This window comes from Bombus vosnesenskii, unplaced genomic scaffold (genome assembly GCF_011952255.1).
Source record: "Bombus vosnesenskii isolate JDL3184/JDL3185 unplaced genomic scaffold, Bvos_JDL3184-5_v1.1 scf7180000013431, whole genome shotgun sequence".
Classification (NCBI taxonomy): Eukaryota; Metazoa; Arthropoda; class Insecta; order Hymenoptera; family Apidae; genus Bombus; species Bombus vosnesenskii.
This window is the reverse complement of record NW_022883046.1, coordinates 782576-805335: the sequence shown is the minus strand read 5'-3', so window position 1 is coordinate 805335 and position 22760 is coordinate 782576. Positions and strand designations below refer to the sequence as shown.

Below are 22760 nucleotides of genomic sequence, written 5' to 3'. Positions count from 1 at the left end.
AAGAATAATTTGAGATATTTAAATCTCAACATTCAATATAAGTTATATCTGCAATGACTTGCAAATCAGCTAAAACATTGTATACAAAGAGAAAGGGAAGGACAAAACAGTTCTATCATTTTCAAACTAGCCCTAAGATCATATTACTTGTGCGCAGGACTGTAATATGTGATATGTGTTAGTATGTTGTGAGTTTGTTATGTGTAAGTCAAAATATAAAATGGAAGGTTTGTTGCTTTGATCAAGTTTATTGTAAATAATTCTTCCGTACATGTCTGGGAGGTGTACAGATATTATTGCAGAAATGATGTTAAATACCGTTTGTTGCTTATTTAAGAGATAGCACTATAGAAATGACTCCAAAATGGAAGGTATATACATCTTGTACAGGTTATACAATCACTTTGACTTCATAGTTTATATTACATACAAATCTGAATTAATGTATATGTTATTATTATTAATGATAGGCCACTAGTTCAGAATCCACCTCAACAACAAGTTCTGGTTCTTCATCCAGTAGTTCTTCAAGTTCAGGCAGTGAATCTAGTTCATCTGATTCAGAAAATTCTAGCAGTTCTGCTAATAGTCAAAAAGCATCTGATACAGAAAGGACAAAGAGGAAAACAACACTTCCTCCTAATAGGCATGGCAAATCCAAAACTGACACAGTTACTGCTCCATCTATAGAAAATAAAAACAAAGAAAGGGTACCACCAAAGAATAGACCTGTAGTGTATTCTTCGGAATCAGAAGAATCGCCAAGCAAAGTAAAAACAACAGCAAAGAGAAAACTACCAGCCAAACCAAAAGCAACTGCTACAGTAGCACCTGTTGTTAAACAACAGAGACCACCTGCTAAATCAATAGCTACTACAAGTCAACAAAAAAATGTACCAAATTCTAAATCAGTTGCTAACAAGCCAAGCAAGCCTTGCAGTAAGAATATATATATTTAAAATCATTTATTTAAAGCAACTATAGTTTCGTTCAATAATTAATAATGTACTTTCTCGACAGCCTCTACAAGTACTAATGGGAAAGTTCCTGATAAATCCACAAAAACAATTTCAGAACCTGTACAAAAGAAATTGAAAAAGAAAAGCATATTCAGCCCTGAAAACAGTAGTGAAAGTGACAGTGGTATTCCAACAAAAGCTAATTCAGCTAAGCCTATAAATAGTTCTGCAAAATATCCAAAAAATCAGCAATCTAAATCAAAACCAAATGACGCAAAACAGAAAACAGTTGTTCCAAATAGACCTAGTACGTAAATGTGACATCATTTCATAACATATACAATCATTAATATCATTAATAATTTCAAATTAATTATTTTATTGTGTTAGGTTTATTAACCAAGGCTGCACAATCACAAAAGTCAGATAGTTCTGCGAGTTCAAAAAGTTGTTCTGCAGGTTCAGGTTCATCAGGCTCGACAGATAGCAGTACTGATTCTGAATCGTCAGAAAGCGTTGCAAGCCCACAGCCACAAGTGAAGAAAAAAGATACTCAGCCAAGTACAACAGTAGGTGCTGCCACAAATGTTCCACCAAAGCGACCATCAGCAACAGTTGCTCCTGTAAAACCACAAAAGTGTACGAAACGACAAGGTAACTAACAGTTGGTGTTATTAACTCTGATCATTTTTTATAAGTAAACAGAATGTGTTTTTTATTTTGCTTCCTTATAGGTACAATAAAAAGCGAAGATGAAGCCGACGCGTCCGCTAGTGAAAAGGAGATGGATGAACATGGAGAAACGGGTGCGACGAAAGCAACAAGTAAAAGCAAACGGAAGCTTCAGACTCGGAAAGGTAGCAAGTTTCTTCATCTTCAAACAAAAGCGGCCAGCGACTCGGAATCTGATACAGGTACGAATATATTTTGTATATGTATTTTGTATAATAAGCTATCGAATGTGATATTTCATTACTAAGCTTATGTTTCCTTCCTATCTCTTTATGTGTTATGTTTTCATTTAAAGAATTGATACTTTTGAAATACTTTCTAACATGTTTTACATTGTTACAAGTATAATTAGTTGCATATCCTGAGTATGTATTAGTTTTGGTTTGTTTTTTCCTGTATCGATTTGTACTGGACAACGTTGCTTTAGAACTTAGATTAATTAACCGTTTTCGTATTTTCTCTCTTCACAAGTTCAGTTCCTCCTACCGATCTTTTATAGCAACCTTATTGCGAATTTCAATATGTATAGGTAGATTGTTACTGTAGTACCACCGTTCTCTCGTAGTAAATATTTCTAGATACATTTCGATTAGTTAATTGAATAAAGTCAGAATTCTTAGCATGAGTATCTTGAAAAGAGGCGGGTAGAGAATTTTCTGCAGGCGGTGGATTTAGGACTCTATGCTGCCTCCTTAACACAAAAATGCAGTATTTGCGGTTCTGGATGGATGGATTGGACATATATGTGGGTCGTAGGAATCCTCTGGTCGATGGGACAAACATTTCGTATACAAAAAAGCATGTCCAAGGTGTCCTAAGATGCAGATACAGTCTTTTTGCTTACGGCGGCAGTATGGTTCTCAGGTACGGAAACGGTAGCGTGTAAACGTATCCTGCAAATTCCCCTGATCCGGTGTGATTTATCGAGAGTAGCTGAGAGCAAGAGGAGTACCAGCAAATCACCTGTAAAACGTGCCGGCCCTAGTACCGCTGCCAGGCACTCGTCCGGGTCCAACAGAATATCACAGAATAGTAGTACGTCGAACGCTATTAGCGGAAGATCTGGACAAGGCAATTATGGTCGTACACGCGTAAATAAGGAGAGAGAATGTCCTCTAGTGCCAACATGCGATTCTCGGGGTCATCTTTCCGGAAAGCTCGATTCGCATTTCACTTTAGAAGCATGTCCTTTGTACCATAACACTACGCCACAAGCTTGCGTGTAAGTGAGATTTAATTGGGATATAATAAACATACCCTACCGGTGCATTAGAAAGTAAGCAGTCTTTTTCTGTTTTCTTTGCAGAGAATTTTATAAAGATAGAAAAAAAAGAGAAGAAGAGAGGAAAAAGGCCGTAGCATGTTTGGCGAAAAAGTCTCCGAAAGGTTTACACCAAACAACAGAACAGCGCAATTATCAGCTGAAAGTGCGGGAAATGAGAAACAAGTGGAAGGGAAACACTGGCGATGGAAATGAAAGCGATAGCAGTTGCGAACTTCAAGGAAACGAGAAAGATCGTCAACCACGTTTAACGAATTTAACACCAGAATACGATTTAAAATTGTTTATGGAAGCGCAAGCAATCGCTAGTGAAAAAATTGTAAGTTGGGAAGTACTACTTTCTAATTCTACTTTCTACACATACGAATTATACAATGTTTTTTCTTATAGGAGAAAGAATTGAAAGAATTAGATTACGATGGCGAAGGCAGAAATGGTGGCGGCACGCGAGTCATCGAGATGGGAAAATGGGAGATGGAGGTATGGTACCAAAGTCCATATCCGGAGGAGTTTAGTCGCGCTCCAAAACTTTATTTATGTGAATACTGCTTGCGATACGCAAAAAGTCGTCAAGTTCTAAGGAGGCACCGAGAGAAATGTTTATGGAGACATCCGCCCGGTCATGAAGTGTACAGGTTAGTAAATAAGTATAACTAATGCAGGCGTTGTACATTAAATTTATATATTTTCTCTTGTCTCCTTTTTGTATATTCTGTGTTTCATTCCCTGTACACAGAAAGGACAAGATAGGTGTGTGGGAGGTTGACGGGAAACGCTACAAGCAGTACTGTCAAAATCTCTGCTTGTTGGCAAAATTTTTCTTGGACCACAAGACTCTGTACTACGATGTCGAACCTTTCCTCTTCTATGTGATGACTATTGGTGATTCTGAAGGTTGTCACACTGTCGGTTACTTCAGCAAGGTGAGTTTTTTATTTCATGTGATTAAATAAAAATAAAGCGATGTAAAAAGAAAGGACTCTTGATCATAACAAAAATTTTTTAACATTCACGGTAAACAACCAACCCAATAACATCTTTCGACGTGGATTTTAATTAACATTTGCACAATACGTGTTAAATTATAAAGTAAGTTGTAAGAGAACGAATGATGCAAGCGTCTTCTTGTTGTGAAACACTGGACAAATATTTTCATAAATCATTTATCAGGTTAAGATACTATTTTCCAATACGAATTGTGCAAACGACGGGTTACTAAATTCAAACGAGAGACGTTGCGATGTAGCGAAAGCGAAGAATGCCAATGAACCGTGCATTTGTTGATTGTATTCGATGCTGTTAAAAAATAAAATCAAGCGAGGTATAAAAGAAAAGTTCTCGGGGCGTTTCTTATTAGCACGGATCTCGTAGCGACAAGTTACCAACGGCGATATTAATGCCGAGCACGTGCTTGTACGTGCGCGACTGTGCATGAACGATGGTGTCTGTTGTTTTTACTTGTGTCTGTTAGCACTTGCGTAAATGGTGCCCACGTTTACGTGGTAGGCGTCTCTATCGTACGACCATCATGGTTGATATTAAAATCGTTTAGCCTATTACAATGTGACATTTTATCTCGTCTTTGTACTCTTCTTTTGATCAGTGGTACACCAAAATACGACGTATCGACCTTTTCTTTCCTATCCATTATTACGTCTCGTCGCAGGCATTAAAACTGTTCGGGAAAAGGGAACTTTTGATACATTTTAAAGTAGACGTCATTGATTAAGGAGACATAACTTAAGAATCGCAACTCCAAAGCGAATAAAATATCCGCAATGATCGTAAAAATTGATATTCAAGAGGAGAAGATTACTTTTGTTTTTATTTTGTGGTTTACTAGGCCCGTAATGGCATTCACGTAGCCTGTAGGGATTATACGAACGAGGGTGTGTATTGCGAAGAGGGTGTCTCGTATCCGTGACCCCTCTTTACCCGAGCACTCCTGGTCTGGTTGGCCAGGATGTCGGTGGGAGAGCGCCGTGCGCTACGCACGCCTATTTACTGCGGAACAGCATCGCCGGAGTCGAAATCTTTACCGACGTTCAATGACCTCTGACCCTGGCAAGACGCGCCAATCTACACCTTCCCACTCCTTTTCACTAAGGGAGGAAGGGTGACGAAAATTTCCTCCAGCCCCACGCAAACGTTTACGCCTGTCTCTTTCGTTCTTCTCGCCTCTGCAAAATTCTCATCCTTCTATCAGAGGATACCCCGACCTTTTTTTGGTACTTGGCGTATTTTCCACGTCGACATTTGTTCGCCCGTCTTCTTAGAAAATTTCGAACGAGCTTTATTTTCCTTCGCTAAACTCGTTCTTCCTACGTAACTCGATATTGTTCCTGAAATACTTGCAGTGCATTCATCTCCTCAGCCAGGTTCTTGAAATTCCAGGGACACTGAACGTTCATCGTCCCTCGAATCGTTGTTCTCTAGCTAGCTGCGACAGTCTCACGAAAATCGGATAATTCTATAATTTCGATATCGATCGTTCCGCTCGAATTACAACAGACGAGCCGAAAGCGTGTTCTTACAGGACAACAGATTGCGTTACACACCTTACAAAAGGGCGTACTCCGTGGCTCTCCGCTTCCTGCATCCGTAACAGCGGTGGCGGCGGCGACGCCGGCACAGCAGCAGTAGCAGTAACGCGGAGTCAAAATCTTTATAGACGTTCAATGACCCCGACCCTGGCCAGACGGTCGTAGGATGATGGTGGTGGTGGTGGTGGTGGCGGTGGTAGTGGTGGTGGCGGCGACGTACAGAGAGAGGGATGACGGGGGTGGGTGGCTCTGGCGTACGTACGCTATGCGCTTACGACGTGCAGTACCAGGTGGTTGGTTTATACGAGTGGGGGATGCCGAGGGCGGTGGTGGTAGCTGCTGCAAGGGGGATGATGGTTGCAGAGGACGATGGAGAAGGGATGGTAGGGCAGCAAGGGGAGAGAGGGCGTCGCCTGGCATCGGGTCGTCAACCTTTCTGCGGCACTGCGACGTCGGGGTCGTTATTATTTCCTCCTCCTCTTCCACCACCTTCTCCTCCTCCTCGTCCGACACTTCCTACTCCCGTTGCTGCTACCTCTCTCTTACGTCTTTCTATGCTCTCGCCGCGTCGTCCTTCTCTCTGCACCAGCGCCATTTCTTCTTTCCTTCTCTTGCTTCTCATCTCATTTCTTCATGGTACCTGAAACCTCCGAAATTTTCAACTTCTTTTCCAAGTTTTCTCTTACATCGTCTCCATTCCACATCTTCGCTATCACGAACTTCGCCGTTGCCCCTCTGTTAAATCTCTTTGTTATCTATTCGCTCGATGTCTCGTCGTTTCCGCATTTTCAAATTCGCCAACTAATATTTGCCTGGACAAATTGAATTTTGCCTGCCCTCCTGGCTCTCCCTTTCGAGCAATCGTTTCGCGACCGCTCGGTCGAGACAGATGACTCGAATTGTCTTTCGAACAATTCGTGGAGAAGAAGGAAAGGAGAGTCTCGTTCGCGGAATCTATTGATCGAACGAACTGTCCGGTAGTACGCTAGGATATTTCTTCTTCGTATCTTGCGGTTCTCCCCTTGGTTGACCTCGAATAATCCGGACATTGGCCTTGAGACTGGAGGCCATTGACCCGAGCTAGACAGCCGTTGACCTTGAGTAATCCGTACATTGACCCGGCGCAGCGAACTAACTCGGGGAAATCTAGACGTTGACCTTGGGCGATGCTAGCTGCGACCTTGAATGATTCGCCCCACGTTTCGTCGAACGAGCTGCGTGGCAATGTGCACGCGGTGAACACGTTGAGAGGCGAGAAATCCGGTGGAAGTTTTCGCGCGAAAGTGAGGGGGGCAAAACGAACGAGCGAGCGGCGTTGCACCTACTGAATTTATAAATTTCGTTATTAACCACGCCATACACGCCTCCCTTTGGTACATTAACGCGCCACTCGGTGTGCTCATCCTGCGTGTGACGTAGAATTTTTATCAATTCCGAAGCAGCCGAGCAGAAATTAAAAGGGGGTCGATTCGAGGCGTGAACATTTACAGCTTCCGGCCGTGATTACTGAGACATGAAAAGAAGCTTCTCCGGCGAATTTCGAGAAACCCCTGCCTCTTTCTCGTTCGTCGCTCTGCGTCTCAACCTTCTCTCAACCCCTAGCTTCCTTTCGTGCCACCAGGACCTACTCGTCCTCGAAGGTTAAAGGAAAATATTGAAAACGATAAAGCAAGAAAGGAAGAAACGAGCTTCGAAACGGTTAAATATCGCAATAGGAGTTGTAACGTTGTACTTATTACGTAGGAAAAGGACCATATCCAACGTTCGTACGCAGATCCGATGATCTAAGCGAGAGCGCACTGAATTAAACGTGTCTGTGACGGACGTAATACGTTTATGACGCTTATAATTGTTTTTTACGACACGGACAATAATGACGTTCGTAATCGTAATGCAATACAGTTTATATATTCGCGAGGCCCGTATTCCTTTAGATCCCCGAAAAAGGAGAAACGCGTGTCACGTGAAATCCAGACGGAACCGGTTTTCGGGGCCATCGGGTCCAAGATACGCACAACGGGGCCCTGTCCTGCTCCTGAAATCCTTGTATATACCTTCCACTGTCCGAGGATCCAGCAGGCTGTTCTAGTAAAACGAGATTTTCGATAGCCTTCGTGCTCGATTCCGCCGATCATCCTCCACGTATCGAATTATAGACGATGCGTGTAATCGAGAGGATCCCTTCGTTATACTTGAATATACATACTTGAACGCGTTCTCCGTACTACGATTTTCTAGCAGAAAAATCCCCAAAAGATGTACACTGTCCGATCCTTTCGTTTCCACAGTCGAAAATCGTTCGCGACCTTTCGGAGGAACAAAGTAAAAATTAACCTATCGAGTACGAAGGTGAAAAAAGTTTAAGACGACAGGAACTCGATACTTTTGCTCGAAAAGCAAGCTCCTCCAATTAATGCGTCAATGAAGACGTGTCTACTTCCAATATCCCCGGCCAGACATCGTCTCGGAGCAAGAAGGTTCGAGTCTCGGAGGCAAGGAAAGAATACACACAGGCTGAGCGTATGCGGCGTGTTCCGAGCAAACGAGACGACGGCATATCCTCTTACGTAGGTATTCCAGACAGGATCCCGCGTGAACGAAGAAAAAAAAAGAACGACGAGGAACACGACACGCATGTCGAACACCGGCACCTACACACCACAATACACTCATCCTTTGCTGCTGCCATGATACGGATGAAAGAGCGTCTCTCGATGGGGACAACGCAGAGTGTCTTAAAAGCGAGAATAAATCTGTGAGACGCGACATGGTGTATTCTAATCACGTTACTCTATCGAATTCGACAAATAGACACGGAGAATGTTCGATCGAAATGCTGGCGTTAGTACCGCAGTGTGGTGTAAGTAAAGAACGATGATAATTCCTGCCTTCTGTAAGAAAAGTTCTGAAAGCTTTGCGAAGTTACGGTAGTAAAACACTGTGGAATAGGCGTTGAGAATCGGTAGACGGTGTATCCGTGAAGTCGCGACGATCCACGGCTACTCAGGACTCGTTTGCCTAACTTCCGGTGGTGCGCCAGTTAGCCCGTCACGAACCGTTCCACTGTATATGTCCTGAATAATGCATACAGAAATGGAGCGAGTGGGTACCTTCTAGAAACGAACGAGCGAATGAGAGAGAGAGAGAGAGAGAGAGAGAGAGAAAGAGAGGAAGGAAAGAGGCAGAAGAAACGAAAAGGAAAGAGGTAAAAGGGAATACGCGGCGTAGAGAAAAGGATTAAGAGGGAGGTACCTATCTCTGAGCTTGCAAAAAGAGAGACAGATTTGCAGGTCGAAGAACGACGTTGGGCCGATGCTTGCAACGCAATAAATAGACAGGATCTGACAGCGTTTATATCTCCGAAAGAGCAAAGGATCCGGCAAAAGCGTGTGCACAAAAACGAATGAAAGCGAAGAGAGAACGCGGAGGATCGTGAAACGAGAGGAGCAAAAAAAGAAAAGAAAACATTTATATGAATCGTTGGGGAAGAAGAAAGAAGAAAGTCATGGAGGAATTTAAACGGACGAGGATGTTGTTCTGAAAATTGTTGCGTTTTGTCTCCTTCTAAGTGGTTCTTTCGTTTCGACAATGAGACAACCGTAAATGGGATGGGTGTATCTCGAATACGCGACTGTACAGTGGTTTTAAGAAGTACGTTTGTGACGAGACCATGCCGACTAGAATCAAAACGATTTTTATCGTATCAACCGTTAACGTGGCGGGGAAATTTAGCGAGGCGAACGCTTCTACCCTTTCGAGGAACGAGGATGAGGGCTGGTTGTACATAATATGTAAATAGTTGGAGCCCGAGGCATTTATACCCAAACGATGTATAAAGAAGGAAAGGATCAGACAGAGCGGTAACTGAAGAGGCGGGGAACGCAAGAGTGGAGGATGGAGGCTAAATATAAACGCCGGAGGATCGCTTTGAATGGCGGAAAAATTTGATTTCGCAGATAAATGTATTTGTTATGGAGTCGCTGGAAGAGAATTATAAAACGCGTCGCCTTTGAGGTACAAAAAACGGACGGGTAAACGCGAGGAAGGAAGAGACGACTGGACGACATATAGGGAAGATAAACGAACCGAAAGACGAAAGTAGAAAGCCGCGAAAGGACAAGTCGTCGAGGAAAAGAAAGGACGAACGAAGGAGCAGAGGCGAAGATAAAGGAGACAAGGAGGAAAGCGGCTGGAAGGAAGGTGATCAAAGAATCGGTCAATTTTCCTTAAAAATATCCTACAGGCGTGGTGCGAGGCGGAAAAGGGAACGAGAGAGTGGAAGGGGAGAGGTGGTGGCGCGCGAAAGGGACTGCAGGAAAGCAGAAAAGGAAAGGGATGACGTAGGGTAACATGGGAGTACGAGGACGAGTAGTAGTAGAGGTCGTCGATACGATACGCGGCGGCCTCTTGGAGAAGAGGTTGGGGTAGGCTCGCCCAACCCTCCACCTCCATCCACCTCGGTCGGACTTCCCCTCGACCTCTCCTCTTTCCTCCCTGCAAAACCTCACCCCGACCGGGGTCGATCGATGCCAGACAGTCCTGTTCACACGACCAAATCCCGCCGAATACACATCGTCCCTAGAAGTTGGGGTAGGGTAGAGCTCTAGCTCTAGTCCTCCTTTTCCTTCACATTCTCCTTCTCTTCTTTCATCTCCTACATCTCCTTGCGTTCGCTATGTCGTCGCTACGAGTTTTGCTTGCGCTTCTCCTTCGTGCTGTTCCTCCTTACCCTCCGCCCCTTTAATTCTCTTTTCGCGCGTACTCGACCACGATGTCATTATCCACGTCGTGTCTCATGACAGAGAGCCGCAAGTGTGTCCTCGTGGTTTCCAGTTTCCCGTACCATCTTTTGCACGTCACCTTTTCTGTTTCTTTCTATCATTTGGTTGCGAACGCATTAAAAAAAAATCCACGTGGCTAAGCTACCTACTGATGTTTCCCGAGCTGAGTACGGTCAGTACTCGTGTCGCGACATCAAACGCGACATCGTCGTCGCCCTATGCCGATTCCACCAGGCCCGACAGGTTCTTCGGATGTTACTGCTCGTTTTCCTTTTAGACCTTGACCTTTGTTCTCGGCCAACCGTCCTCGACGATCGCATCTCTACGCAGTTTCGTTTTACATCGCTGCAAAAATACTCGCGGGCGAACGAACAGAGAATCGAGTTATACGCACACTGCTCGATCTCGCGTTTTTCAACGGCGTCCGAGATTAGCGAGCACTAATCTAATGACAAAAATACATTTCTCGAGGGGGAAGCCCATATTCCGATCGTGTCTAACTACGTCTCTGACGTGCACATCGTCCCTGTAGCATCCGTTTGCGCATGGGTGGAATTAAACAACGTATACGTCGACAGCGTTCCACTCGTCCACGGAATTAATAGACATCGCCGCGGCATTGATCAGATATCGGCACAAGAGCTTTCCTTTTCTCAATACCGTAAGATCGTATAAAAGCTCATTGTTCCAGCCGCAGAAATGGCCATTTCGAAATTCTTTACCGTCCCAGGCAGCGTAGCGCTGCGTCTTCGTTTTACGATCAACGAGCCATCACGAACAGCTATGTCGAAGAAACTTCCAATCTATAGTCTTCGATACAGTTATGTTCGCGTTGACATTGTACCAAAGAGTGGTCGTATGAACACGGAAACCAAGAAATGTTTCGATACTCTTGACCGTGTCAACAAACTCCACTCTAGTTACTAGAGTCCGAGGAAAGTTTCGACTTTTCCTCGGATGTACAAAGGACTTTCGGCTGTTCGTTGGCCGAACGAAGGTCCGTTGGATTAATTTACCGTTGAACGGTATATGTATACGCAGGAAATGTACAAGGGGTCCCGAGCGAACAAGCAAACGGACGAACGCGCTTTGGGTTCGGGCCAAAAGGAAAGCGGTGTTCGCTCGAAAGGAGCGAGGGGAGCGAAAGGACGGAGATAATTAATAAGTCCGCAAAATTTTTCGCACAGGGGACGATGGACCAGCGGAAACCTATCGGGGAGTCGTGACAATTTCTCTTTGGATTCAGAGGAACGATGGTGTGCTTGGGTTAAACCGTAGAGCCGTTAAACCCTCTGCTTTTTCGAATACATACCTGCCATTGATATTGAATTTACAATGTCCCAAGGGACAACCCTCATCAGATACGTTCGACCGAGAACTCTCTAGCTTCTGAATAGGTGGTCCATCTTTTTGTTCCCTTTTTACTTTATTTCTGTCCATAACTGGCCGTAAATCCCAGTTGTCATCGGTACAATCGCGAACGAACAAAGACGCGTTTGGACGTTAACGAAATTTCTCCTAGCAGCTAGTTCGTGAACATTTTCGTAGATTGCCCTGTAGCGAATATTTTCTGCCCCATTAGAGGCAAACTCGTACGTGAAAGCAGTCAGTTTCTCGCGTTCCGATCTCGCCGAGTACACGGAACTTCGCGTACACCCCGTATGTCGAGAGGAACGCTTTGTTCGGTATAAAGAAAGTGGAGGAGGAAACTCGGTGCATCTAAATATAGAAGTGACCGTCGCGAAGAACTGTATAACCTTTAAGCAACGTTCACACCATATGCCGACCATGTATCATCGAGAAATTCATCGAGCAATCGAAAACGGAGTAACTTGGCTGCTAAACGATCAATGAGAAAATTAACCTTGCTTTTGTCCCTGTTACGCTAACTTCTAGTAACCTCATTATCGTATCTAATCGATAAACTCTCTTTGAATTCCATGTCCTGATCGCCGCAAGTGCGAACAGCTCTCTGTCGCGACAAATCCGCCGGGAGAAAGGAAAAGAGAGGATTATTAGCTAGATCTCGTTACCCCGCCACGTAGACGTTCGTTCACCTACGCGTATATATCACTTGCGCAGCAACGTCCCGCCTATGCGACGTGTTTATAAGCGGTCGGGGATCGAGGTGAGACAGAACGAACAGCCGGTCGATCGGTCGCGTTCCGATGCCTCTGTCGTTGCGCGTTCTTACTTCATGACGCGACGATACGCAGAAAAGAGTACTGACCGGTCGAAAGACTTTTAGATCGACGTTAGACAACTGCTTTCTACGACCGTGGTCGCGGTCGATAACGACCGCTGTAGAGATCGTTGGATAGGAAACTACGACGCGACGCGTTCCTTATCATCGGCCGCGAGTCGAGTCGCGTCGCTTTGTTCACGGGACTCGCGATCGTCCGGTAAACAACCAAAGGAGAATTCCAGGAGGAAAAGAAGCGGAAGAAACAGCGCGAAAATTCGATCGAGAATCATCGCTGCGAGGCGTAATCGCAACACGATACGGAAAAATGTATAGCGTTCGACCCGTCTTCTCGTTCGACGTCTGTAATTTATGGAAGTAATCGCACGCTTTTAGCTACCACGATTATGCACCGACGAGCGCGTTCGTCTGTAGGGTATCGGATATTTCCAATACGAAAGTAGCTTTTTGTTGGCTATCTCGACCTAGAGACATTCGTATCGAAGAATGGAAGGACGATTGGTTGTCCGGATGGTCAGAGTCACCGGTGGCAATTAATACGCGCCACCTTGCCGCGTTGCGTGGATGAAAAGAGACGGGAGGAGACCGAGTATCGATTCTCCGGTCCGCTATATCTATAAAAGAAGCTGTACCGAATTCATCTTGGCGTAGACTCGAATCGAGCGTCGTGCTTTTGGAATGTCAGGCTCGAAAAGAGGCTCGCGATCCAAGCGTCTGACTCATGGAGTCGAACGTTAATCGATCGACCGCGATTTTCCTCTCCTTAAGCAGAAAGACTCGAAGGGACACGGCTCGTTTCGCGACGACGTGACTCGAGCCGGCGTGGCCGATCGATTTCGTCGAATCGTTTCGTCGTCGGTAGTAGCCTTCTCTCCGGGGGACGAGCAGACAGAAACGAAAAAAGAGGAAAAAAGGAGGAAAAGCGATGTGTAAGGGGCTTTCTTACGTGGAACTCGTACAGTGGGGACTCGGAGACGTCCCTGAGTGGAGCAGAGACTACTGGCCCAAGGACGTCGCGGGGCCCAGATTCTACCCTTCTCCTCTCCTTCTCACCAGCTCGCGTTCGTCTCTCCTTTTTCTCTGTGTCCCTCTCCAATGCTCTCAGATGCCACGAACACGTTTCTCCGGATCTCTTCGTCTTTCTAAAAATTCATCCGAGTTGCGTATCGCGGCTCTGGCGTATTTCGTCTTTGGCTTTTAGCAATTGGATCGACTGACTAGTCCATCGAGATGGCTGTCTACGACACACTCGTACATAGGGCCCACACCTTTCATCTCTTTTCTGCGCTTTCACCCCTCCCTCCACCAGAATCTCTTTCTACCCTGTATATGGCTCTCCTTTCTCATCCTACGACCAACACAGACACACAGCCAGGTACTGTACATAGACGTGTCCGTACAAGCATGGGCGAGTCTTCTCGAGTTGTGTCCTTCGAACCGTTGCTGCCCCACTCGGCAGTTAGCAACAGCACGGCTGCCACAGCCGGAAATACCGGGTGTTCGAGTCGTACTGGGCCCACTGCTGCCCGACGAAATGGGACCAAGGGGCGTGCAATGATTAACAACGGCGGACTCTATGCGCTATGCTCCCAAAAGTATCAACCGGTGGAACCGCGAAACTCGGCGAACTTTCCTTCGAGCCAACTACGCGATCTTCGAAGGTAGCCCACTTTTCCATTCGAAATCTTTGTCCGTTGTGGTTGGTGATAAACGAATCTTATCGTAAAAACGCGACCGATAATCCAGCCTCCGAGATTAAGCGATACCGCCTGTTTTTTTAACGCGAAGAATCAAAGGAGATCTTCCTTTCTTCTGTATTGCGATGGACGGTCGTTACCTAGCCGAACTGGTATCCCACGATACGATTGTCGCCTCCATTTCTTTTCCTATATTCCTTTTTTACTTTCCATCGAATGCATGCCACCTCTCCGCACGCACCTCGATATATGTACCAAACCGATTTGCTCAGTGGGAAACGTTGCGAGAGCTGAAAGATCGATGGCAATCGAAACAATCGAAATTCGTGCATAGAACCTTGGTCACGTGTCGCCATACTACGATTTCCTTACTTCGAGTTCATCGTGGACACTCCCATGAATTTAGTATAGATGTAATTTCACGCGAAATTTATCTAATCTGCCGTTGGCAGCGATACACGTAGAATGCATACTATCCGTAGGTGTACGCCCACTCTGGTGTCACGGTAAAAATACGTTCTCGAAAAATGGACGTGCTCATTCGCAAGGCAACCGAGGTCTATATTTAAAACGAGATATTTCCATCATCCCGTTTTCACCCGTTTCTCCGATCGACCATTCCTTGCGAAAAGCCAAATTCGACCGTACAGAGACGGAGAAGGACCGTTTAATAAAACACATTACGATTTCCTCGAACGAGGCGTCGCGTCGTCCAAAATATCGTTAACCCATTGTGTTTTTCGCGTGACGAAGGTCGCGACGCGACGCATTTTCGTCGCGTTAACGTCATAATAGCCGCTGATTGTGTCTACTGCACACGCAGTCGCCTGGGCGGAGCGTGTCGTGCGTGCTAACGACCGTGCTACTAGAGAAAATATTATTTCACTTTTCCACGTAAACACGCCTGTCTCTCGACCTTTGAAATGCAGCCCCGATAGTCAGAGTGGCTTCATTCCGTACGTCATCGGGATAATGAAGAAAAAATCGTTTCTTTCGGTCTTTGACGTCTCTCCGCGATGCCGCCTCGTTTTTCATTCTCCTCGCGTTGTCAAATAAATGATTTGGGAGTGGTCCAAGTACGATGTACGACTAACGATAAAATAATCGAATCCAATTTCCAAACAGAGTAATACGTATAACGAATGTCGAAATAACAAAGAATTTATCAATAATTTCGGACACGTACATATGTGTACCAAAGAGATTGCCAGTAAGAACGGATACATAAGATTTTCTCTCGTTATGTTTCAGGAAAAGAATTCTTTTCTCAACTACAACGTGTCCTGCATTCTGACGCTGCCGCCTTATCAACGTCAGGGATACGGCCGACTGCTGATCGACTTCAGTAAGTATACTCGTACGAGTTTTTACAGCGTTCAGACCGCTCAACCTTGGCGAGTCCAAGGAGACAGAGTATGACGACATCCTTCCGAATGAAATCGAAAGGATAGCCGAATTAGGAACCGGAGTTTATAGGAACGCCTCCGCGGTTTCCGTGGCATGATTTCTCTTCGACTCTTGCGGTCTCTGCGATTGAAAGGCCTCGTCTGGCACGCGCTACCGAAATACCTCGATGCTCGACAAACGACGGTCTCCATGGTTTCCTGTCATTAAAGAACCGCAGCCATCCAAAGGTGGCGCCTAAGTCCAAATCGCCAAAAGCTTTAAAGAGCGACTGCTTCTCATGAAATGCGTCGTTCGTCGTTCAGTTATCGTAAATGGATAGACAACGCGTATGCCCATCTTGTTTTGTTTAATCTGTACGTAACGATTGTACGACCGTACCGATACACGCGACACGAAGGTTCCTCGCAAGACGCAAGAAAGAGAAAAGAAACTAAGACGCGCGTACGCGATCGATTCGTGTGTCTCGGTTGTTCGCCGCGTTTCAATTCAGCGATCCGGATATAAAGAACGGAAAGGTCCGTTTGCCCGTATTGTCCCCTATTTACGCGTCTGGGAAGCTCGCAAGAGAGACAGAGAGGCTGATGCGAAAAGGAGGAAAAAAGGAAAGAGAAAAAAAGAGAACAAGAAAGAAAGAAAGGAGGGGGAAAAAGTACAACGGCGGTGAGTTACGAGCATCTCCGTTGGCGTAAAGTCGCTCGACTCGAAAACCCTCTTCCGGCGTCCGCGGCGGGCCCGCGTGTACACCGCGAAGCGTAGCGTTGATAATTAAACGTGGGCTTTTTGCCGTGACGTCATTTTCATTGATGCCGACGAGTCGGGGCAGAAGTATGGGTCGCGCTCGTAGGGGTAGCACGTCAGACTCTGGGAGAAGGGAGGACGGGGCTAGAGAGCGAGAGAAGGAGTGAAAGAGAAAGAGGTGGCTGGGCTTGTGGGTCGACGTACTATGCGTCGGACGAGAGTCGTTGGAATCGTAGTTGGGGGTTTTAGCCCTGGCAGCTTTTCCACAGGGGATGCCGCGCGTCGCGGCGCGAGAGACGTTACTTGGATTCTCTCTTTCTCTCTCTCTCTGGTGGTGGCAGAGGTGATGGTGGTAGTGGTGGTGTGTCGATGCTGCCGGTACTAGAAGTGGCGGCGCGATGGTAGTGGTGGTAAAATGGTAGCACGGTGGTGGGAAGGATCTCGCGGTGGTAGTGGTGACGGATAATGGAGAGCGTAGGTTGGAGTGGAATGGTTAGCGGAAAGTGCGACGCCCGGCGTCTCGCCGCATCGATCGACCCCCACAAACCCTGTACAGTTGGCCGCTGCCGCGCTGTACCTGCTGGTGGCTTATACACACGAGCACCGCCGTACCGGCGCGCGTACACGCACACAGTCGCGAACGGGATTCGTCTGGCGCGCGCGGGGTGTGTCTGATGCATCTTGTTCCACGGAGAAATTTCTAGCAAAAATTCGATAGAGACGGTTTCCCTGGAAATTCGCTAGCTACCTGCTGAAACGCGCTGTGTTCTTGTCCTCTAGCTACCTCTTGTTCTCTCGTATTGCGCGTGGGATCGGAGTTACGGGCGGACCACGTGCTCGCATAACTCGTGGCTACTACCTCCGCATCGAAGGAGACGTATGTTACGCATGAATCGCGATACCCGTTCGTCGATACAACGCGGCATCCAGGTTCGATCAAACAATATCGATAACTGACACTTTAGCAAGTGCCAACGAATTGTCCGGTCAGACACACCCTCGGCATCCTTCTCGGACTTGAGGAAAGAGAAGAAAGAGGAAAGGAGGCAAGCAGCGAGATAGCACGGGCCGGCCCTACGATGATTTCCACCTGGTTCGATTGGAAACGGCATAGGGCTCGCGATCGTATGACCTCCGGTGACCTCGCCCCACGGAAGCCTCGTAGGGCGGAGGATTGGCAGGGCTACCGACGCCCTTTTCCTCCTCGTAGGGCAGCCAACACGCAGTGGAGAGGTATGAGAGTCCACGAAGCTTTCCCCTACCGAGCTGCTGTCACGCCGATCCATCCACCCTCCCCTGCTGCTGCTACCGCTGCTAGTGCCGCTTCCTCTTCGACCCTCGCCTCCTCGTTATTCTCTCGTCCTTCCAGTCAGCGTTGCCTTTCTTCTTGCTCGATTTTCTACCACCACCTATACCACCGCCAGCATCCAGCGTTCCGCGCCGATCCCAAAACTCTGCAAACTGAACGAACGCGTAATGAATGCGCCGCTACCTTCCCGGAGCTATCCCTGTGCCACCGAGAAACAGAGAACGCACCGTAGTAGTAGAATCGGGACGCGAAGAACGAGGAAGAGAGAGACAGAAGCGCGCGATTCCAGAGAATCGAAGAGGAGGTGGAAAAGAATTGGGAGAGGGTGGCGGTGACTGCGGAGATAGAGGGTAGACCGTCCGTCCTATCTTTGTCCATGGAAGGTAGCGCGCGGGGTCCAGCAGCCTGGAGGAGGAGGAGAAGGATGGTCGTTGAACCCCTCAGCCTCCAGGACATCCTGGAATAATCCCGGCACAGGACCGGTCCTCGTGAGCTGCTCGGATACTCTGTAAAAATCGCCTCGCCTCCCTTTTGCCGTACTACTCTCCCAACACCTGGCAGTATGTTCTCTTTCTCTCCAACCCTTCCTTACTCTTTCGTACCTTTGCTACGCCGCTTTTTCTCCTTCTTTTTCCTTCGCCTTTAATCGCGAGACACTGTTATCGCGTTGACCTCGATTATTCGGATAATGAGAATTCCGCGGTTATTTCGGGAACGTTGCTGAGCTCGTTGGAGATGTTTCCGCGAGGATTTCGCCTGACCACTGCTGGTCATTGAACTTTACGGTTTCCGCATGTTCTGGAAACCGACATCGACGTGTCTGAGAAGCGGAAGAGCCGTCGTTATCTCGAACGTAAAAGAGAACTATAGTCGATCGGAGTTTGCCCATTCCGTGCATAAAAGCATCGAAACTTTCTCGTTCGACGTCGTGCTTGTACTCCGATCGACTTTTATTTTTGGAAAAATACCAACAAAAGTTCCAGAAATCTGTGCCGTACGTATATTTCCTGGCATTTAACGTACGTCGTGCTGCGAACGATTCGAGGACATAGCCCCTTTCGAAACGCGTTTTCGAGTGCACATGCACGTTCGTTACAAAAGTTCTCTCTGCTAGACTGTATTGAAATAGCCGCTGGAATATTCTCGGATCAATGGTTTCGCGTGTCTTTTTAGAAATAACGGCATACCGATGCGAAATCAATACAGGCCGCGCGTGTCTGCTTCTTACGAAATATAACGGATGACCCATAAACGAAGAAATCTCTTTAGTCCCGCATCGCCGATGCAATTTATTTAATTAGTTAATTAGTTCACGCGTGAGGAATGAGAAACCTTAAACGGCGGCTCGTGTCGCGATTCGTTCAGCCGTTTTGTCTTTCTCGTGCGCCGAAAGTACCATCGACGGACATGGTCTAATTGCAATAGCCAAGAGAAGGAAGAGCAGCGCGAGATTTCACGAACATTCGAAATCGATTCGAGAATCCTCTCTTCCGACTGTTCTTTCTGACGATTTTTCGCGGATAGGTACCTACACCGTCGTAGGATACATCGGACACAAACGAGGCGTGACGAACATTCAACCAGACTCCTGAAGCAGCCGGACATCGCCAGTGCCGTATACTCCGACAAGTTCCCAGAGTTTTCTCCATTTAGAAACGCTAGGAATTTTAATCGCCGCACTTATTATCGCGCCAATCGTCTTTTTTCTCTTGTCCTTACAAACTAGTTTTATAAATAGATTCGTGACATTTACTTACATTTACTAGCCTCGACGGAAATAGCATATCCTAGACCAAGTTGAAATGATTTTCGATACGGCCCTGGCGCCGCGGCATTTCATCCTTCGTCGGTCACTGACACCAGAAATGGCTTATAGTGGTGGCGTCGATTCAGGATGGAGACGTATATTATGTGTGTGCACGTGAACGCGCGCATGGTCTCTGTACCTATGCGGCTTCGACGGCCACCGGTATCTCGTGCAATTGGAATTTCATAGTCCGTCTAGTGGTCCGTGCACAAGGGCGTAATGTAGTGGCCAAGTAACGAGAGGATATTACGGAGGAAATGATAACAAGTCTCTAGAAGTTGTTACTTCATTCTTCGTACAAATTCGGGAAAATTCTACCATAAACTTCGCAGAATATCGATTAACGATCGAATCGGAGGGTTCGTAATAGAAGAGGAAGACACTTTCTAGTCGATTTTTATCCTTTTTCAAATGAGAAAGGAGATGCTTTTAACGAGAACTATGTAAATTTTTATTCCGCAATAAGTCGGAACATGGATAGTTCTGTATAATATCCGTTACACATAGGCCCTGAAATGTACGTAGCTCCTTAAAAAGTAAAAAAATTTGACGTGGGTCGTTTTTGTTAAAACATTTGAGATCGATCACCGCGTTACACCAGCCGTTTATTGATCTCTCTCCCCCCCGCGATATCTCATCGATCACGCGCGAACAAATTCCTGCCAAACAAATCGAACAAAAACGAAACGTTATGTCTATGTTTTGCGCAGGTTACTTATTGACCAGGGTGGAGAAAAAGATTGGCTCGCCCGAAAAACCTCTGTCGGATCTGGGCTTGATCTCGTATCGTAGTTACTGGAAGGACGTTTTGCTGCAGTACCTCTGCAATTTCGGGGGCAAGGAACTCTCTGTTAAAGGTAACACAATACCGGGCGCGGAGCACACGCCTTGCGCGCTTTTAACTGATTTTACAAGACGCGTTATTTTAAGAGCGTCGATACAGAGAAGGAGATCGTGCGTTGTCCGAGACATTCGAATCTCTCGACGCCATCCATTCGCCCCGTTTTGCATATTGTTTTTCAGATATCAGCAAGGAGATGGCTATTGACTCGTACGACATCGTCAGCACCCTGCAAGCTCTCGGCATGATGAAGTACTGGAAGGGAAAGCATATCATTCTGAAGAAACAGGTAAGCCGTTCATTGTTATTCTAATTTGCCTCGAGACTCCTAACAGAGAGAGGATTTCCCCCGTGCAAGGATAGTTTGTCTTACGTCTCCCCGTTTCCCTCGAGTCAGCTTCAGCGTGTCATCGAATCTCGTGATTCGTAGAGGCCAGCTCTTGAAGCAGATATTCGTTACGAAATCATCGGCTAACGTGACTTCGTTGTTCCAAACTTATACGCTCGTAAATTACGTTAAACAGTTTCCGCGGGGGGGAATCAACCTCGCAGAACTCGCCATGCAACGGAGAAACGGTATTGCGCATGGTTCCGCAACGGTCCTTCCTTTTCTTCGCATTCGATTTCTCTCACCCTTCATGGTCCAGGTAAAATACTAATAGACTTCGAAATCAAAGTACCAATGGTCAAAGAGCGATATCGCAATTGAAGCGGCGGTCGATAGTCAAAGGGTCAAAAGTGTATACCGTTTCTCCGTACGATTGGTCGAGGTGTTCCGCTAAAAAGGAACGATTTCCAAGTGAGGAGGTCGAGTCGTCGTGTCACAGGAAACGAATAGAAAAGCGAGGCGAACCAGTGGAGAACCGTTGAAATAATTTCAGGACGTGATCGACGACTATAAGGAGAGGGTGAAGAGACGGGGGCCCGTCTACAAAGAGATCGATCCAGAGTGTCTGAAATGGAATCCCTTCCAGCCTCCCAAGACGCCCTCCGCCTCGAACTAAGGCTTGCAGCAGGAGCCGGGAATGACGCCGACGCCGACGACGGGCTTCCCCTTCTCTGTCTCTTTCCGCTTCTCTCACACGCTGGTTCATCGGTGTCGACCAAGGGCGGTGGTCGATCTCTTTCTTCTCTCGATCGTCTCCTTCGTTTTTCCCTCTTCCCTACTCACTGGCAACCTCTGTCCTTCTTTTTCGCTTTCTCGACCGTTCTCGTTGCCTTTCGCGAGACTCGACCAAGTCATGAGCCACGTCGCGTGGATTTTATGCTCACGACCGTACGGTAAAACCCGTGAAAATCCTTCGAGAAATTCTTTCTCCGGCGCAGCCTTCGAACACCTCCGCGTGACACCGAGGTCAACGAGTGAACAGTATTTTCGTGGCGACATTTGATTACCTGAACATCGAGCTTCCCGACCCGTTCAACTTGCCGATCGTGTTCCGATTATTTATTCGGTAACGACACAGCAGCAGAGGTAGAATCGCCGCCCATCGACGAAATCAAGTTTTCGTAATCAAGAACCAACGAGCATACAATCGTTAACGTCGTTCGTCGATTTCTCACGAGCAATAATCCGCGGTTCGATTATCACCGTTCGTACAACGTGCAACCAAAGCGTCACACATGGCAAAGCATTTCCACGATTTTCGGTAGAATGCGGTGGAAATACACCACGGCGTGCTTATAGCCGGTTCAGGTGAGAGAGATACATTATTGATCGTGCTAGCGAACTGTGTGCGTGGCGAGCTGCAAAACAACGAGTTTCGAGCGTAGTGCGAGAGGTCCGACGTGCTCGGTTGGGCCCGATAGGCTAAAATAAATCCGAAAACTATCAAGCCAAGATTGCACAAAATCGATATAAACGAAGCGTTCCTACGATCGCGATATGTTGATAGACGAATGATCGTTTGAAAGCCTCTCTTTTTCTTTCGAATGCCACGATTCTACGGACGATCGCTGATTCTACGAACGTTTACAGACTGTTCACGCAATAGCGAATGTAACATGTAAGGAAATACTGTAAGAGGATAGGTGTTGAATATCGAACTGGATGAATGTTACTCACATACGCGCATACACACGTACGATTAATGGAACGAGAATTCTTTGTTCGTATTTTTAATTCGTTTTATTCGTTCGAAAGAATTCGATACAAGTATTCGGGTTGAGAGACACTGCGCGCTTATCGTTACAACGGAAGAACGTTTGTGTCACGCATAAGTTTTTTCTGCGGATACTGTAGAATCTTTTGCAACGATCTTCCAATTATCGATGGCTCCCTTCGTTGACCAAGAGCCGGCTACTAGCAATCTGTAAATTAAACGTGTTTCATAATTGTGTATGTTATAAGATGTACAATACTATTTATAAAAATACAATTTTTATCGACCGAACCAATGCAGTGTGTATACGATTCCAATGTGTATATATATATATATATATATATATATATATATCCTCA

The 22760-nt window shown here is 46.4% G+C and overlaps 1 protein-coding gene across 3 annotated transcripts; it reads left to right on the top strand.

Annotated features, from left to right (window-relative positions):
• The first annotated feature begins 168 nt into the window (after window positions 1–168).
• On the top strand, window positions 169–22692 carry LOC117238104 (histone acetyltransferase KAT7). Of its 3 annotated transcripts, none has more exons than XM_033502743.1 (13): window positions 169–371; window positions 471–939; window positions 1021–1266; window positions 1350–1613; window positions 1694–1873; window positions 2625–2913; window positions 2998–3292; window positions 3364–3608; window positions 3710–3896; window positions 15449–15542; window positions 20169–20315; window positions 20482–20588; window positions 21181–22692. In XM_033502743.1, the coding sequence occupies exons 1-13, from the start codon at window positions 354–356 to the stop codon at window positions 21301–21303; spliced, it is 2664 nt and encodes an 887-aa protein (XP_033358634.1). In that variant the 5' UTR covers window positions 169–353; the 3' UTR covers window positions 21304–22692. The 3 variants fall into 3 exon arrangements, with proteins under 3 accessions (XP_033358634.1, XP_033358633.1, XP_033358632.1); XM_033502742.1 differs by having other exon boundaries at window positions 2556–2913; XM_033502741.1 differs by having other exon boundaries at window positions 2544–2913.
• The last annotated feature ends 68 nt before the right edge of the window (window positions 22693–22760 follow it).

What these genes read in the sequence shown, in the direction of transcription:
- LOC117238104 (XM_033502741.1), top strand. An exon ending in AAAGTGTACGAAACGACAAG is followed by an intron (nt 1,614 to 1,693) that starts GTAACTAACAGT and finishes GCTTCCTTATAG; the next exon opens with GTACAATAAAAAGCGAAGAT. An exon ending in ACTACGCCACAAGCTTGCGT is followed by an intron (nt 2,914 to 2,997) that starts GTAAGTGAGATT and finishes TTTTCTTTGCAG; the next exon opens with AGAATTTTATAAAGATAGAA.